General features: G+C 43.0%; 1 protein-coding gene across 2 annotated transcripts in view; it reads right to left on the reverse strand.

The window, feature by feature from the left end:
• The window catches only part of ROBO1 (roundabout guidance receptor 1), a 1,423,180-nt gene that overhangs the window by 583,667 nt on the left and 820,252 nt on the right, over positions 1–19,261 (reverse strand). For both annotated transcript variants that reach the window (XM_069204141.1, XM_069204140.1), the window contains exon 3: positions 10,749–10,832. In XM_069204141.1, the coding sequence (XP_069060242.1) occupies positions 10,749–10,832 (84 nt within the window). The remainder of the gene's footprint in view (positions 1–10,748; positions 10,833–19,261) is intronic.

The raw sequence follows: 19,261 nt of genomic DNA on the forward strand, positions 1-19,261 counted from the left end.
TCGACCCAGGAAGGTGAATGGAGACAGGTTAAGATGTCTAAGGAATACACCAGCAGTAATAGCAGGAAACAAGGACTCTCTTAAGGACTCCACATCCCAAAGTTCCAGTCCTTTAAAATTCCCAACAACCACCATGGTGGGAAGCCTAGTGGTAGCTCAGGATTCCCACAGTGTAAGACACCAAAGGACCAAGCCAGAGGCAGCAGGAGAAAACACAGATTCCATTGGAGGCTTTGAATCAATGGCCTTTGCGAGTCCTGCCTATCACAAATATGGCAGGACGAAAAGCAGCCAACAACACCTACAGTGACCTTCTGCAGCCCAACAGAGGTCAAAAGAGGCAGGGCTGAGCCCGTTTCTTTTCTCGCCAGTTTAGGCTGTGGCCTGTGGAAAATGTAATAAAATGGTTCTCTTTGGGTACCAGCCTCGGACTATGTGAGTAGGGTGTGTGCGAGTTGACATTCTCTCTTGTTCCCTTTCTGTCCTTGCAATAATTTTACACTGAAAAGGACAGTTACTAAGTATTAAAAAAAGCATTTGCAATGCAATAGGTCTTGCATATTTCGAACAAGCTAATTGTAATATTTTGACAACAGGGCCCACAAGCAAAAACAAAAAAAGATGAGTGTAAACTTAAAAAAAAAGACTTAACACAATAAAAAAAGGTAGCTTAAAAAAATAAAACTTTGCAATTTGGTTTGTCCTGCTGGGTACGTTTTTTGCCAGTCACAAGCTTTACATTTGCGGGGGACACTGGAAGTTAGAGGAAAATAGTACCTCGGTCACACCAGGAGCAGCTAAGGGGCACTAATTAAGTTTAAAATCAATTAGAGCTTGATCCCTGCTCCACACAGAGGAACAGAAATGGTGGCAGACATGTCTTAATGAATTATGAGGCTTTAAAAAGAGTGGCATGCAAACCAACAAATGGCGAGCAACAGGCGTGCTGCAAGCCCTTTACTGAACACAAAAGTGTCTTGCATGCGAGATGCATGTGCAAGCGCATGCACTCGCAGGCTCCACCCTAAAAATGTTGAGCTCAAGGTTTGGACAGGATCCCTGCAGACTCTTACAGTCAGAACTCAAATAATGGAATCCTTGTTTAAATCTCTTTGACAAAGCTATCATTCAAAGTGGCCCCATTCCATCCACCTGGCTCAGTGCAGAAATTGTTCCTGTCTATAAAAAGATAGTAGGGATGGCCCAGCCAATGAAATGATAAGTAGCCTTATACATAAGTCTCAAAACATCTTTGGATGTATGCTACTAAATTGTATTCAAGAGAGGGTCAGTTCAAACAACATAATTTTCTCTTTGCAAGGGAATCTTCCAGAAAGGAATTAGCACCATTGATGAAGCATTCAAATGACATCTATTTTAGGAGAAACATAGTAAACAAAAGATAACTGTATGTGGTCTTCACAGACTTAGGCGGTCATTATGAACATGATGGTGTGGCCTGCCATGCCGGCGGTGGCGGGTAAAACCGCCAGCCGGCATGGCGGGCCACACCGCCACATAATGTACCCCATGAGGGCCGCTATCGACAGCCCTCACTCACTGCCAGGCTGCCTCCGTCAGGCAGCCTGGCGGTGGTCGGATAATGTTTCCACAGCCACCAGCCTTTCCCTGGAGGGTTTCCCCGCCAGGGAAGGTCTGGCAGAAGAGGTGCACCGGGGCACCCCTGGGGGCCCATGCACTGCCCATGCTTATGGCATGGGCAGTGCAGGGGCCCCGGTGCAATGCCCCATCGCCTCAGTATTCTGTCCTAGCACAATGAACTGAAGCAGCCGCATGTTTCAGAAGAGAGCTCTGAGCACAGGCATCTTTTTATTTACAAATTAAGCACTGGCTCAGTCCCAGTGTAATTGCTTTACCTGTAATACAGTTACGTTTTATAATGCACTTTTTTGTATGTTCGTAATTAAATTATCTTTGTAATTTTGCTGTTATGCCTGCGTCGTGCCCAATTTATTCCTCAAGAAGGATGTCTGCTATAATTATTTTAATGAACTTTTCTTATACCTTTTGTACCATAATTTTTATCAATTAATCAATCAATCAAGGAATTTGTAAAGCGCACTACTCACCCGTGAGGGTCTCAAGGCGCAAGGTGTTTAATGCAAACACCTATGGTGAAAGCACAGAAATACGTAAAAGAATAATGCTTAGACTATAGTACCACATAAATAGGTTCAATCATTTTCCACATACGTTATGAAAGACAACATATTGATATCCATTATACAACAGGCTGTTGGTTATCTACAAAGCTACACTTTCCCGAAGAGTGTTGACTGCACCAAAAACAAATGCATGATTTAATTAGGTTTACGTTTTGTTTCATCAATTATGCTTCCAGGAGAAACGTGATTAATTTTGCAGCATAATTTTAGTCAAGAGCGGCAGCACTGTATAAAATGTTTTCACGTGGCATGTCACATTGGGTATGGATTTTATCAGAGAGGTCGGAGCACACATGATGTAATAACCAGTCTGGCAGATCAGAAAGCCTTGAAGCAATGGACTAAGAAAAGAACCCAAATACAACTCAATTGCGTTCCAAAATCTGCGAAAATGAGCATGTTGGTGTTTTATTTTTATTTTTTTGTTTAACTGGCCATATATATGCAATGAGTGGCAATATAATACCATGAAAGCCAAACCTCTCTGAGCGAACACCAGGAGTAGTAAACACTTGTCTTTTGTCCTTAAATCTGTTGTTCTGCTGCCCATCTGTGAGTAGTCAGCAATGCGAAGGTCAGACTCAACCTTAATTCCATCCTAACACCGTAAATGTGCGCCATCTGGGTCAGCTCCAATGTGTGCCAATCCGGGCAATGAGAAAATGTGGTCTTTTCACGTCCTGCATGGGGGAGGCAAGAATTCCCTGTGGGGTGGTTTCTGAATGTCAGGGAAATGCCTTTCTTTGTCTTCTCAAATTCAGAGCCTGCTATAGCGGGAAACGTCTGGTTAGCACTCCACACTTGACAACATCTAACTTGGCTGATATCTTGTTATTTTCCTCTCCTACACCAGACCAAGAGGCATACTTACAAGACAGTGGTGCATCATAAGTGATGCACCACTTTGCTTGTGCCCCCCCTTACCAGCACCTTATGACACATGGTTGTGCCGTATTTATAATACGGCGCATCATGGCGCTCGTTAGCAAAATAGATGCTAGTGCAGCAAAGCACAGGAAGACACAATGAATATAATGGGTTTGTCATTTTAATGCCTGCTCAGAGCATTCGTTAATAATGATGGAAAAATGGTGCAGTGAAATGTTGTAAATTTCACTGCACCATTTTTTTTTAACCTCCCTGTGGTGTAACGCCCCCATGCATAAATTATGCCTAACGCAGGCATAATGTGGCAAAGTGCAAGCATTGCACCACTTTGTAAATATGACGCAGCAGAAAAACCACCATCGCACCGCCTTAGTGTAAGAAAATGACACTATGGTGGAGCTAAGGTGGTGCAAGGGGCTGATAAATATGCCCCCAAAATTCTTAATAAGTTAGGAGTGAATAGGGAAAGGGTTCATCAACTCTCCAATGGAGTAACCAGGGTGTCAAACGCAAGCACAATAAACAGTACCCCTTCGTCCCCGTGGGTTGATAAAAGCATCATAATTGTGGTGCGTGTACCCATCACACATGTGGGTCCACCCTACTACACTAATGACAGTTCCGCCCCTATCACTTTTACCTTGCATGTGCTTCATGACAGCTGCATGAGGATTCCACATGAACACAATTGTTTCTCTCTAAGGAAAATGCAGTCCTTTAATGGTATGTTATATATACTTTATATATAGTTATATAAAACATTATATTGGCATGGACCCAACCAAATAAATTACCTCTCCTCTGACACCATATACAATGACAGAACGAGGCAGTTATAAAATAACATTATTTTATACACTATCTTGGTTGTTATAATGACTATGCCCTGGCTAAGCGGCCAAAGTCCCTTTTGTAGTTATCAGGAGCATTCTTCCTGGCAGAAGTTTGCTAACTATGTAAAATCAAAACTGTTTACATTTCAATATCGGTGCTCTACCCTCCAATACTGCTCTTATTTTGTAGACAAATGCGCTCTCTGACAAGGGCAAAATATTGTAAGCATACCCTAGCACAGAGTGTGGCACTTTTAATGTACAGAAAACATAGTGCTATGCAATTTATTGCACTAAGCACAGCCTTTCTTCCTTTGAAAATATGCACCGACTGCAAAACTGAGACAGGCAGAGTTGATGTATGAGGTATCCTCGGCTCTTCACTGATTCCACTGGACGGCACTAAGATGCAAGGTAGGTGAGACAATCACCTTGGCTGTTTGCCATGCTTGATGGCTATTCTTCTAGGAAGAAACACACTAAACCTCTTATTACCTGCCTCGCTCGTTTTAAAGCACAAGCTACAAATCCCTTTTTGAAGGGCTATGAAATAGAAACATAAAGTGACATCAAGGTCAGTTGCATTGAATTGTGATATTTCTAGCAGGGGGGCTGCACAGTAGAACCTGAAGAATTTCAAATGTATTCAGTTCTACCATTTTGCCAGAATATGTTAGTGTAATGCTTCATTGGTGCCAAAAATGTGATGAATGTTGTGAGAAACAGAGAGGCAAGAGCAACAGATTGTCTTTGGCTCAGCTTTGTGTTTTGATTACTTTTGACAGGTTGGAAAAATAGCTAGAAATGACAAATGCTCTCCATTTACATTGAGTGTGAAAGAAATGAGTTTAAGGCTTTAAGGATTGCAACTGGGTGTTTCAGTGAAAACAAGAGCATCACCTCGATCACCGTTATGAGGCATTTGGTAATAGTGCTAGTGGTATTGCCGTCGAAAACCCTCTCAACAGAAAAAGAGGATGGATACAAGGAATATTCCAAGGAATATCACACAGTGGCCAACTTCTGAAAATATGTTTAGCACTGGATGAAGCAAAATTCCTCAGACCTAATAGAAAGAAATCATGTTTATGGCACAGTGAACAAAACCAAACTCCCATTCCAATTGGATAACACAATTGTCCCACCCAATTGCCAGTTTAGATGGTGAAGGGTTTAGGGGTAGTCTTCTAACATGCCAACTTCTCGTCCCAAGACAATTATTGGCATGAAATGCCATCATCACCTCACGCCAGCTTGAACGATGCTTCACTGGTGATCCATAGAAGAATGATCACACCTTAAAGCATTAAAGCTTCTTTACAATACACTAATACACATGGGAGGGCCTTGTTAAGGACTTCCAATCATACTGGCCTTCCTAAGACCTGAAGTTGTCCGCCTTGAACTTTTCAACCATCTGTCCTCTGAGGTCCAAACACATAAGGTCTGACTAAGAGTTTGGCGGACTGGACAGTCCATCACATTTGTGCCAGAGTATCCTGGACACAGACCCAGAGTGTTAAATGTACTAAGGTCTATATCAACCCTTGGAATAATCTCTAACCAGACATAAAACCTCCAATGGGATTTAGATTTCGGCAGTCAGGACATCCATCACTGTTGTGACGGAGTACCTGTCCGCCAAGTTCTAAATCAGGCCCTTATTTTTAGAGTCCCAAGACTATGACCCAGCCCCTTCTGTTCAAGAAAACAGCATGTTACATCTGCTGTTTTTAACCGAGATATACTGCACCATATCCAATAGCCTCTGCCAATCGGTATGAATCCTCTGGCTAATTAGATGTTAAGTCTGACATCTAACACTTAATCACCCAGCAGTGGCAGCATTACATGAACTTTCTATTAACATGAGGCATTGTCGTACTCAATACAAGGCAATACTCAATCAAACAGACCTAACAATTGATGCACTTCCGAACTGCAAGAAAATCTCGGGCAAACCAATCTTCATGAGGTCAAGTCTTAGCACCACTGCACCCCTGAAGTGCTCTCAGAAGCTGCTGAAATGGCATGTGCTTCAATTTAAACATACCAAAATTAACAAATTAAATAGTAATAGAAAGTGTCTCCTGTAACATGGCTTCTGAAATTGTGATCTAAGAAATTAAGACTTTAGTGCATTTTGTGTTTTTTGTCTCTCTCTCTTATCACTCTAAAAGGCAGTCCTCACATGAATTCCTCCAGTATTAAATATGTACTTTACAAGAACAACAAGCTTTTGACACGTCACACCGCTGTTACACATATGATTTCTGTTAGATCTGGCATACGTAGGGTGGTCTTACCCCAGACGTTTTGCCTTTACCTCCTGTTTTGTTGCTGTATCTTTTTGTTGGCTGTGGGACTGTGGTCACTTTACCACTGCTAACCAGTGCTCAAGTGCATGTGCTTCTCATCTTAAACATGGTAACAGTGGTGTATCTACATGTAAGTCCCTTGAAAAGTGTTATACCATATACCCAGGGTCTGTAAATTAAACTCTACCAGTAGCCTGCAGCACTGATTGTGCCACCAATTTTGGTAGTCCTGTAAACATGTCTCTGACCTGCCACTGCAGAGCCTGGGTGTGAAGTCTAACTGCCATCCTGGCTTTGCATTTAAAACCTCTTGCCAAGCCCAGAACTCCCCTTTTCTTACATATACGCCACCCCTATAGTATAAGGCAGGGTGCCATGTAAGCAAAAGGCAGGACATATACTTTTAAGGTTTCATGCCTTGGTGATGAAAAACTCCCCAAAGTCATTTTTCATTACTGTGAGGCCTTCCCCTCTCACAGGGCAGCATTGGGAATTCCTCATAATACCTTTAAGCTGTAATTCATGACCTGAGAGGAGCAGCTGCATCATGTTTAGTGCCATTGGAATGGTCATAATAAATCCTCTTTGCTGGTAAAATCAGATTTATTATTATTATAGAAATACCACTTTGAGAAAGTAGGCATTTCTTTGCACTCACTGCCTGTGTGCCCACAGCCTATCTTCAATACACATCTGGATTGGGCTAGGTGGCAGCTATACTTGTGCACTCCCCTCAGACACCCACAACAAGGATACACAGTTGCACCTGCATGCATCTGCATACTGCATACTGATGGGTCTTCCTGGGGGATGAGGCTGGGAAGGGCTCATACTTACCCTCAAATGGTAGTGTCTAGAGTCCACACAAAGGGGCTGATTACCTCTCACTGATAGTCTGGAGCCGAGGATGACCTGAAAGGGGGACCTGTGCACGTCACGAGAACTCTTTGTAGTCATCCCACCACATCAAACGCACTTTCAAGTATAAGCACTGGGTCCCTGGCCTCCTAAAATCAGTACACTTCTGGACTCAATGAAACTGTGCTGGAGTAGAATTCTGTGTTGAAGGATCACCACTTTAGTGTGTTTGACAGTTCCAAAGAACTCCTGTCCTTCTTTGCTGAGCAATCGTGCTGATCTCTGCCCTGCACTTCAAGACTCAGTCATCAACCCCAGAGTGACTCCAAGGGTTGCCGTCTTGCCCTCGGTTCTACGCCAGGTCTCCAGGACATCAAAGACCTCCAGTGTGGCTTCATCACAGCTCACCACTCATTTAACCAAGATTTCCGCTCTGCTTTGTCACAGCTCGCTGCTCATCTAACCAAGATTTCAGCGTGGCTTCATTACAGCTTGCTGCTCATCTAACTAAGATTTCAGCACAGTTTCATCACAGCTCAACACTCGTTTATGCAAGATGTCAGCAGGTCCTCACTGCATCTCAACATGATTTCAGAGTGGCTTCATCGCAGGTCGCTTCTGATCTACCCAAGATTTCAGTGTGGCTTCATTGCAGCTTGCCAATCATCTAACCAGGATTTCAGCGTGGCTTCGATGCAACCCACCACTCTTCTTTTTGCTCAAGGATTCAGTGTGGCTCTGTGGTGGCTTGCTGCCCACCCAACCAAGATTTCAGTGCGGCCTCGCAGAAAACTGTTGATCATCTCACCAGGACTTTGGAGCAACTTCAATGCAGGCTACTGCCCATGTTGCCAAATGATGGAGGCGCGCTATGCTCTGGCCATCCTCAACTGGTGAGTCGCGCTTGAGTAAAGCCCTGCTTCTTGGCCTTGTGTCGACCTGACTCATATCACTTAAACTCCATCCATGGCAGCAGTGGTTTTTCCCGGACTCACAGGCCTGATGAGCTTTCAAGCTTCCGCTGCGCTCTCTGCATACCAACGATATAACACCTAGTATTCTTCATCCGGGCCGCTCCTTGACGTCCCCAATCTTCCCACTCTGTTCTCCTCGCAGAGGGACACTAATATTCTGGTACAATACCATAAAGCCACTAGAATAAGCCTCATACACAGTCCGCTTAGTGTGATATATTTAAAGTGAATATTCATTTGAATACACCTGTGTGGAGTACCTTTTGTGGTGTCTCATTGTGATTACTACCTGCGTGCTTCACAAATAATTCACACATTGCCTTCCAAGGTAAGACTGCCTGCTCTTCGCTAAGTTACCAGAGGGTGAGTACAGGCTAATTTATGTTGTTTGATTGTCTTACCCTGTCTAGGGTTGTGGTCCCTACTTGGACAGCGTGTATACCTCTGCCATCTTGAGACCTAGTTTCTAACAATTTCCCTTACAAGCTGCCCTTTGTAAGAGACAAAATGAATCTTTAAAAAACGCCCATTGAGTTCTGATGTGGGCACAATGTGATCTTCCCAATAACAGCTGCATAAAATGTACGCTGGCTATATCACCCTTCTGGGCCAAGAAAATAAATTAGGCAGCAGTCACATAATGATCTATAAGAAATCTAACTAACAGTCTCAAAGTTATATTGCATTTTGCAATATAAACTGATTAACTACAACATTTCCATAAGGTACTAATTTAAGAGGTATAATTGCACTGTTTTTTAAATTGATTTCTAATTTTGCCTCTCTAATCAATACTTCTTGTGATTTTGATGCATTGTTTACTGAGAAGGACAATTAACTGAATAAACTTATATTGATTAGTTGATTGATTTATTGAAAGAATGACGTGCAGCTTCCAAAATATACTTGACTGCACTCTTGTCATGTTCAGGATACTCACTCCTCTTCCTTTCTCTTGTAGGGGAGTAGTTATCCAACTAGTTTTCTGTTTTCCTCCCAAACTGAAATTTATTTCTGCAAGTTGTTGCCCCAAGTATCAGCTCGGCTTGCAACAACAGCTGCCTCTCTTGAGCTGTTCACATAAAAGTGATGTACAGACCAACACGTGGAGAGGTACAGGTGAGCAGTGAAGCCAAAAATGGCTTTAGCACATAGGCAGAGAGCTGAGTATCTCTGTCATGACTGTTTCATATTACCTTGGTGGAAATCAATTTGTGTCCTTCACTATTGTGTTGTCACATACTTGTTTAATCATTACTTGGCCCACTGTGTGCACTTGGTCAGGATCTGAATGAAGCCCATGAGACCCTTCAATCATTAGCATGTAAACAACCAGTTGTGAAAGTTAGCTTTTGAGTTATATATACAAAGCACGCTAAAGCAGTCCTTCAGGAATACAAAAACGGCATGATATAGAATAAAGCATAAAAGTTAAGAGACAGGACCACACATATCAGTATATCTTGGTTTTACAGATGGTGAAACAGTGATCAACTAGATAAAATTAATTTTGCATAATACCATCAGAGGTTATGTTAAATCACAAAGTAGACTGTCTATGTCGCTGACCTGTTTAATATCTCTGAGCCTTCTCTTGTGTAGAGCATCATGAATAAACAATTTAAGCGCTTAATTTTATGTTTTGCAATTTATGTATAATTTAGAGTAGGCACATTCTGATTCTCTGAACTGTAATACAATTAAGAAAAGGGACTGCATGTCACTTCTGATTACACATGAAATGCTTAACTTCAGGGCATGATGTATGTGCGCACCATGCTCTAAAATAAAGAAAAAAGGCAGTAGAAGAATGCTTTCCGGATCAATTTAAAATATAATAATCTGTGTCACATATGCCGACATCTATAAAATATGAATAGTATTCAATAAAGTGCATCTTAACATGGAATAATTTCTTGACTAGACCAGTATCGTAATGTATTCTAGGTAGTTTCAATCAACTTCCTGAGTGTCAACGAATCTTGAAAAGTGCAGTATTCTCAAGCTAATAAAATGCTAAAAATGAATGGATTATAATGATGGGAGTCCAATAATACACAATAAAATACAAATGTGCTGAAAAGGGCACTGAAAAAATGCTGTTTAAAAATCCCAACGAACTTCCAAAGATAGATGCAAATGGTACAATACATCAAAATAGTCTTCACATTTCTGTCATGCATAATTTAATTGCAACAGAGTTTTTTATGTTTATTTGTGGACTCTGATAAAGATCTCACCACGTTAAGTAATAAAACAGAAAGCAGAACGTCAGCTAGTACGTCAGTACTGTGCTTAAAATGTCAATCACCTTTGGCCTTAGAACTCTCTCTTAACTTTGACAAAAAGACAGCTAGACATTAAAAACACAAATGTCAAGAGTGAGAGAAACTGATATATCCAAGTCTGGGAATAAAGCATGTTTATTGTCACACAAAACTCTAATTAACAGTGAACTTTGCACTACCATGTGCAGCTGCATATTTAATGGTGCATCATAACAAACAGAGATGTCAGTTTTAGTGTAAGAGCTTCTGCAGAAGTGACTATATTACAGAGTGAAGCTTTGATAACGAGGAGTGATGGGTGCCAGTATCAAAGATGGCGGGCAGGTGGGTTTAAAAGTTCAGGGTGGATGAGAGGCTACATAAAACAAACATGCCAGCTGTAAAGTAGTATAAAAAACTGTACCTGTGTAGCCCAGAGAGTTGTCATCGTTGTCCGAAGTGGGAAGTGGTGTCCCGCTGTCGTTCACTCTCTCGAGGTCCTCAGAGTCTGTTAAAAACAACATCAGAGCTGCTGATGGGTCCATGGCAGAAACAGTGGATGTAACTTTCAGCAGCGCATGTCCAGACACAAAGCCATCCCCACAAGACAAGTACACACACAATGAAAGCAAACAGCCAGCAGTCTCACTGCACAGCCTGTTGTTCGTCGGCCTTGATGAACTAGTTGGCAACATGGTGCATTATAATCCTAACTCCTCTTGCTGTGGAATATCGGGTTCTTAATCCTCCTTGCTCCTCTGTCGTTTAACTGCCACCCCACAGCCTGTCAAGTGCTAAGTGTGGACATGGGGTGCCGGCCAGCACGAGCTGTGAAGAGCATGTGGGAAAGCCGGCCTCCTGACTGCTGGCTGTGCTAATTTTCGACCTTATTGTTAATCAAAGCTATTGACTGTGATCACTCGACATCATCGCTTCATCTCACGGCAATTACAGACTCTGGGGACTTTTTCTCTTTGTGGGGAAGGGGAAAAACTGTGGTGTGTCCGCATGGGAGGAGGGGAGGACGCACGCCATTTCTATGAAGAAGGGAGAGAGCTGAAATGAGGCCCAGGGCTTTAAAAAAAAGGAGATGGGCCCGGAGAACATCTGTGGGGTGGCAACAGTTTTTTGTTGTCTTTGGAATAAATTGTTTTTTTCATTAAAAAAAAAATAAGCATAACAAAACCAAATTCCGAAGTCCGTCTTTCAGAAAAAAACGACCGTTTTGCAATGCAATACCCAAAAACAAGCTGGTGGTTGCCTAAAAGACTAAGGCATTTCTTCTATGCCACGGATAAAAATAAAAACAGTGAGGCAAGTTAAAACACACTCACACACACTATGGATGGCCTAATGATCAGCGATGCATACCATTCATCAGCATACCAAGGCCACAGTTAAGAAAAATAATTTAAATTGTCATTCTTTCAGAATTTGTAGAATAAAATGAAATGCATTGCAACTGCTTCCCCTGGCTTGCCTTTTACTACCACTGATCTCAGGAGTCACAAAGCCGTAACATGAATACAAAGTACACAAACAGTGTGAAATCCCTGTGTATCGTGTACACGTTCCACTCCCTGCTCTTTCCAGATCCTCTCAGCAACACACAGGAAGTTGTTGAAGGGTTAAGTACAGTTCTAGGGATCACACCTGAGATTTCATCATGAGGCAAAGGGTATGGCATCTGTTATATCTGATTTTTTCGTTCATTGACTCCGTAGTGCCAGTGGAATATTACATATTGACAAAGCTAAGTGTTCGCCAGGCAACAACAATGTCAGTGTGGTCATAGTGCCTTGATGGGATACTCTATTTTTCCATTATTCCATTAGTTAAGGGAGGGGTCTGTTTAGTGCTTGTGCACTATTTAATGGGTGTTATTCCGCAGGAGGCAAGTGATGTACACAGAACTAAACAAGGCTAGGAAGTTAGTTAATGTTCGTTGACTTAAACCTTTGGGTGTTTAATTGACTGCGGCATTTCAGCCTGCTTACTGTATGGAAATTATAGTTCAAAGAAATTCTAGATGTCCAAGCACTCCACGATTATCCAGAACAAAAAGACTTCAAAGACTGAAACAGAATTGCCCTGATAAGTGGCGTTTACACTGTCTCCCCAAAAGCTCTACTTCTGTCTTCCTCTGTTAAGGCCCACAAACTAACTTTGATTCAGATTTCATCATTATCAACTTTATGGACTGGACCATTCTTAGATTGCTTTTTTTTAAATCAGAGCAACTGTGACTTCCTAAAAGATGGCATGTTGGTGCTGTATAAAATAAAAACATAAATGTGCTTAACGCTTTTTTTTATTAATGCCATGCTGCAGACGATTTAAAATGATGCCCAACAATCGTAAGGATTACTAATGGGATCTGAACAGTAAGCCATTCTGATCAAACTAACACTGTTCGACAAGTAGAGAATATGTCCCTGCATCCCATGTTTTTACTTGCTGCATACAGTTAGGTATAATAAATGAGTGACAGTACCCTCTTAAGAAATTATATTGATCAGGGGGATGGGACGAAGGGCACAAAGGTGAAGTGTTTTATGCTATGTGTATTTGTAACTCACCTGAGGGAGGTATCTTGTCACTGAGGCAGGAGTTGTATAAGCAGAATCAGGGTTGGGGCTAGGTGAAGAGCCAGATCTTCAGTTTCAAGGAGAATTCAAGAACTGAGGAGGTGACTCTACTATGCAGCAGTGAATAATGCCAGACTTTAGATGAGAGGGAGGAGAAGGCATGACCGTCGGATCTGTTTCTGCGTAAGCAGGGGTGTTGTGCAAGTAGGAGTTTTGTAGGTTTGTGGAAGGCTTTTACGTATTCTTTAGGAGTTTAAAGAAGGCTTGTTTGTGGATTGTGGGCCAGTGGAGCTCTTTGAGCTGCAGGGTGATGTCAGTGTGGGATGGGAGGTTGAGGATTAGCCTTGCCAATGAGTTTTCTATAGTCTGGAGATTTCTGGTCCGTTGAACATTGATTCCAGAATAGAGCAAGTTGCCGTAGTCCAGCTGGCTAGTGATGAGGACCTGGTGATGGTTCTGTGAGTTTTGGTGGAAAGCCACTTAAAGAGTGTCTTCAGGATCTTCAGCGTGTGGAAATAGGAGACAGAAACTGCATTCAGTTAGATTGTCATGATGTGTTGATTGCAGATTACTATTCTGAGATCCACTGTGTGGGTTGTCGGGAGGTATGTGGGTCAGAGTTTGGCAGGCCCCGGTGGGGTCCCAGAGTGAGGAGTCTTTGCCGAAAAGGACTACTTCTTTCTTGTCTGCACTGAGTTTGGGGCAGTTGGTTTTCATTCATTTTGAGGTTTTGCTCATGTAGACAGAGAAATTGGTTTGGCGTCTTGATGGAGAGGTGGAGTATGAGCTGAGTAATGCAAACATAGGATAACGTATTCACTCCGTGGGTGCAGATGATACTGGCAAATGGGGCCATGTAGGCATTGGACAGAGTGGGGCTGAGTGAGGATCCTTGTGGAACCATCACAGATAAGGTTGACAGTGTCTGAGGTTTAAGGGGCCAAGTTGTCTGGATGGGTGCGGCGTATTAAGAAGAAGCAAATCCAGTGAAGTGTGGGCCTCTGGATGCCGACTCGGTGCTGTCACTGGATATGGGTGGAGGTGGGAGATGGTTTTGAAGGCTGCAGAAAGATCCAGTAGAATGAGTGCCACAGTGTAACCGCTCTGTTTCTAAAAATATGGCTATTGTAAGCAAACATCCTGTCTCAAAAAGATGCTGGCTTTCTAAAACATCTATCCAAACTAATTGGAAATTATTTTATTTACGCATGGAAAGTAAGTGCTGTTAGGAGTGTGGTCAAATATCTTGGATTTTGACAAGTAGGCAAGGTGTGGGCACCTTGAGGATTTCTCAATGAGTACCCGCTGCAGTATGCACCTGTTTCTCAAAAGCCATACTTCCAGGTGCAACCCATGTTCTTTCTTCATGTGGCCAAGAAGCCATTGCCAGCCTGGTGCAAAACAAGGTAGAGGTTCCCCTGAAGAGCTCTAAGGGGAGCGCACTTTTTCTGTGACTATTGAAAGGAGCGGATCATTCTCTTCCCTGCACAGTAGTTTTTTCCTGCCACAATAACAGAAAGCCTTGGTATGAAGGAAGGAAGAGGTACTCTAGCCCTCTTATTCCGTAGACGAATGCCAGGGACTTGTACAGGAAAGTCATGCCCTTGGCAACTCCCTGGACGATAATGAGAGCCTTCAACCAATCGGATTATAGTATTCTGATCTGAATTCGAGCGGTAACGTATAATTACCATTACTCATGTATTTCAGCATAACTACTTAAATAATTCTTGTTTCGTGCTGAATAAACAATTTCCTTGCTTTTTGTATTTTTATTCATCAAACCAGCACACTAAGCAAAATGCATTAAAGCATACAAAGCTGTATATATATATGTATGAGTCTCGGTTGCATTTTTGTATGAAATCTGTTCTCTGAAACAGAATTTGTAAGAGCGGTATTGATGCATTTGGTCATGCAACACGGCTTTCCTAGCTAATATTAACTTTACACTGCACACACACGTTAAGATTCGCAGGATTTAGGGTCAATAGTCCGTTCTTCAGTGCGATGACCTTTTGTGTACAGACATTGATTGGGTCAGAGTTGTAACTTACAGCTGAAATTGAGTGGAATGCAATGGTCCATATCTCGCACTGAGAAAATGTTTTATACAGGCTGGTGAGTGTTAGTTGAACATAACAGAGCATATCACATTCAACATGCAGTGTTTCTAGAACAGAAGAAAATGTATTTTTAGCTATTTCAAATTGCCAGGGTTTATGTGTATGTGCAACATTTGGAATGAAACTCGATTTGGTAGCTCTACCATTCCCAACACTGTGTACTTTTTCAATTGTAAGATAGTAATATTGCAAAATAATTTTTAACTACAGGAACAGTTAATTAAATGTGCATAATAATCTACGAATCACATTTTAATCAGCCCAATAGTTATTTTGTGTTTTAATCGTTAGCAAAGAATGATGGTATTTGACAAATTGATTGTAACATATGGTTTACAGTGATCAGAATATAGATACAGCATACTCATTATGAGAAAGTCCCTGTTAGAAATAGAGTCTCTAGTTGGCAGTCATTTTGCACCCTGTCCAAGTAGGGACCCTCACTCTAATCAGGATTAGGAAGATATCCCCTTGGATAACCCCTGCTCACCCCCTTGGTAGCTTGGCATGAACAGTCAGGCTTATCTCAGAAGCAATGTGTAAAGCATTTGCACATAACACACAGGAACACAGTGAAAACACTACAAAAGGACACCACACCAGTTTTAGAAATATAGCCAATATTTATCTATTTAAAACAAGACCAAATACGATAACAATCCAACATATTGTAATAAAAATATGAATTCTGCAAGATTTCCTCAAAAATACAGTTCCTTGAAGTCAATAGCACCACCAGGGGCTATCACGGAGTCGTGATCAAGAAAACCAACAGTTCAGGCCAGCTGCTGCGTCGCTGGCCATCTACGTGTTTGGGAAGACCCGCAAACAGTACTTTGGATTTGTAGGGCATTGTGATCCTCGCGGTGAGCTCCGGAGAGCAGTGCCGCTGATGTCGCGCTGTCGGTTTCAGAGTCGGTGCAGGAGTTGTTGGGCCCTTGAAGTCACACGCGTTGCAGATTAAACTCCGGGCTGATGAAGTCAGGAGTGCTGGCATGGATGGCGTCGGGGCTGCAGTGCAAAGCGGAACGATGCGACGTGCAGTGCCCACAGGTCACGGTGCAGGCAGCAGCTCGTGATGGTGTCCAGTGGCATCGGTGAGACCAGGGCTCCGGTGTGAAGTGGGGCGGTGCAACATGTGGTGTCCATAGGTCACGGTGTAGGCAGCAGCATTGTCATTGCGGAAGCGCTGTCATCGGTAGGTCCAAGCCAGCGGTGCAGGATGGGACGGTGCTTCGTGACCCTCATGAGCGGTGACCACAGGCCGCAGTGCAGACAGGGATGCCTGGTGACAACACTGGAGTCAATGGTGCAGGTGTCGGTGGACCAGGGCTGTGGTGCAGGGCGGGATGTGCTTTGTGCTTATTACGAGCGGTGTCCACAGGCCACGGTGCAGGCAGTGATGCCGGTGTCAGCAGGGGTGGCATAGTCGGGGAGACCCAAGCTGTGGTGTGAGCAGGCAATGACGGAGTGCGGGGCCCACAGGTCACTGTGCGAGCAGCGGCTTGGTGAAGTCATCCGATGATGGCGTCGGTGAAACGATGGTCGTGGTGCAAAGCGACTCCATGCGGCAGGTCACGGTGCAGGTCAGAGACGTCGTTGGCAATGTTGCAGTGGTTTCTCCTCTTGAACTGCACAAAAAAACAGTTCTCAGTGCTGCAGGTCGAGGAAACTGAACTCTTTGGTGTCCCTGAGGCTTCCAACAGGAGGCAAGTTGTACTCCAAGCCCTTGGAGAACTTTCTCAAGCAGGACACAAAGCAAAGTTCATCCTTTGCACTCTTTTTAGGCAGAAGCAGCAACTGCAGGCCAGTCAAGCAAAGCAGCACAGCAAAGAGACAGTACTCCTCCTCCAGCTCTTCAGCTCTTCTCTTTGGCAGAGGTTCTGCTTGATTCCAGAAAGACTCTAAAAGTCTGGGGATTTGGGTCTTCCTCTTATACCCCTTTCTGCCTTTGAAGTTGGCAAACTTCAAAGCAAAGTCTCAAGTATTTGACAGATCCTTCCTTGTCCAGGCAAGGCCCCAGACACAACCCAGGGGGTCGGAGACTGCATTGTGTGAGGATAGGCACAGTCCTTTCAGGTGTGAATGACAATTCCTCCCTCCCCTATTGCTCAGATGGCTCATCAGGATTTGCAGGCTACAGCCCACCCCCTTTATGTCAATGGATAGAGAGGTGCAAAACAGCCCAACTGTCAAACTGACTCAGATAGACAATTCACAAACAGGCAGAGTTACAGAATAGCTTAAGCAAGAAAATGTCTACTTTCTAAAAGTGGCATTTTCAAACAGACAATTTAAAAAACAACTTCAATAAAAGATGTATTTATAAATTGTGAGTTCAGAGACCCTAAACTCCATATTTTTATCCGCCCTCAAGGGGAATCTGCGCTTTAAGGATATCTAAAGGCAGCCCCTATGTTAACCTATGAGAGAGATAGGCCTTGCACAGTGAAAGCCGAATTTGGCAGTATTTCACTGTTAGGACATGTAACCTACTCTAGTATATGTCCTACCTTAAACATACACTGCAGCCTGCCCCAGGGGCTACCTAGGGCCTACCTTACGGGTGCCTGACATGCAGTAAAAGGGAAGGTTTAGGCCTGGCAAGTGGGTACACTTGCCAAGTCAAATTGGAAGTTTAAAACTGCGCACACAGACACTGCAGTGGCAGGTCTGAGCCATGTTTACAGGGCAACTAATGTGGGTGACACAACCAGTGCTTCAGGCCCACTAGTAGCATTTGATTTACAGGCCCTTGGCACCTCTGGTGCACTTTACCAGTGACTTACCAGTAAATCAAATATGCCAATTATGGATAAACCAATCAACAGTACAATTTACACAGAGAGCATATGTACTTTAGCACTGTTTAGCAGTGGTATAGTGCCCAGAGTCCCAAAGCCAATAAAAACTGGTCAGAATAATTAGGATTAAGGAGGCCAAAAGATTGGGGATGACCCTGCATAAAAGGTCCAGGTGCAACAGTCCCCAACATAGTCTGTTTGAATCACTGTCAGTATATTTAGTAAGATGAGGGCGGTCCACTTTAATAGGTAAATTAACAGTAAAATACAGATTGGAATAAAACGTGTGTAGAACAAAGGGGAAAACATGTGGAGTTTGTATGAGGAACGAGTGCGCTTGTGGAGAGCACTGTTGTGTTCCTCTTTTGATGCCACTGCACTGTCTAATGCACATGCTTACCTCAGAAGCTCTTTGAGTTAGTGCCTGACTATGGATAACACAGCTCACAAACTGTGTGCAGTGGTTGCGTTTGCACTGTACTGTTTGTGGCTCACACACAAACTCGGAGTGAGAAATTCTATGTGAGAAGTTTGCTTATTAGACACTGCAATTGCATAAGCATAGTAGCACAGCTCTGGCCTGAGTGTAATATTCATGATACAGCTCCAGGTGCACTGGCGCACAATAGAATTATGCATCTGTTTTGGGGCATTAGACTGTCTACACTCCCCTGGGAAATACTCTGAGTCAATGCATGAGCTACATTCACAGCTCTGGACAATGGCGGAGTGATAGCCACTCCTTGTTTCAAAGTTGTGGCTTCTGCAGGGCATGCGCTAGCTCGGAGAAGTTCTGAGTTAAGTGCATGCACTCTAGACAGTAGAATATCAGGGCCACAGACCACACACATGTTCATAATAAGGCCCATGTCCTAATTAGCAAACCTATTTCACACAAAATGGCTAGCTGTACCCCACAAAATCTCAGATCCTGATTGGCTGCACCAGGATTGGCACACGCAGGGTACAGTGGAAAAGCTGCTAGCATTGTGGATTTTCTAAAGTACTAAGGTCAGAGATAGAGAGAGTAACGGGTGTGTGGTACCTATGATTGCAGTCAGCTGTATAGTTAACATCTAATATTAATATTTAATATTTACAGTTAATATTTAAAAAAGGTTTAAAATATTTTAATATTTAACATCTCATTTGCTACACACAGTGGATTACAAATAATAGTATCCCTAAAAAGGTGAGTGCAAGTGTGTTTTCATAGTTGGAACGGGAAAGGGACACCCCTAGGTTTCATAAAGGTGTTGAGGAGAGGATTTCATCACAACTCAATGCAATTTTCATACCATGAAATAGAGCGTTTCTTGACAGCTCCATAATTCCACTGCCCTGCGGACCATTCTCATTGGCAGCTGAGGAATAGCATACATGGAAAACAGAGATTTCTCTATTTGCTCAAGGTGCTTT

The sequence above is a fragment of the Pleurodeles waltl genome, chromosome 8 (assembly GCF_031143425.1).
Source record: "Pleurodeles waltl isolate 20211129_DDA chromosome 8, aPleWal1.hap1.20221129, whole genome shotgun sequence".
NCBI lineage: Eukaryota > Metazoa > Chordata > Amphibia > Caudata > Salamandridae > Pleurodeles > Pleurodeles waltl.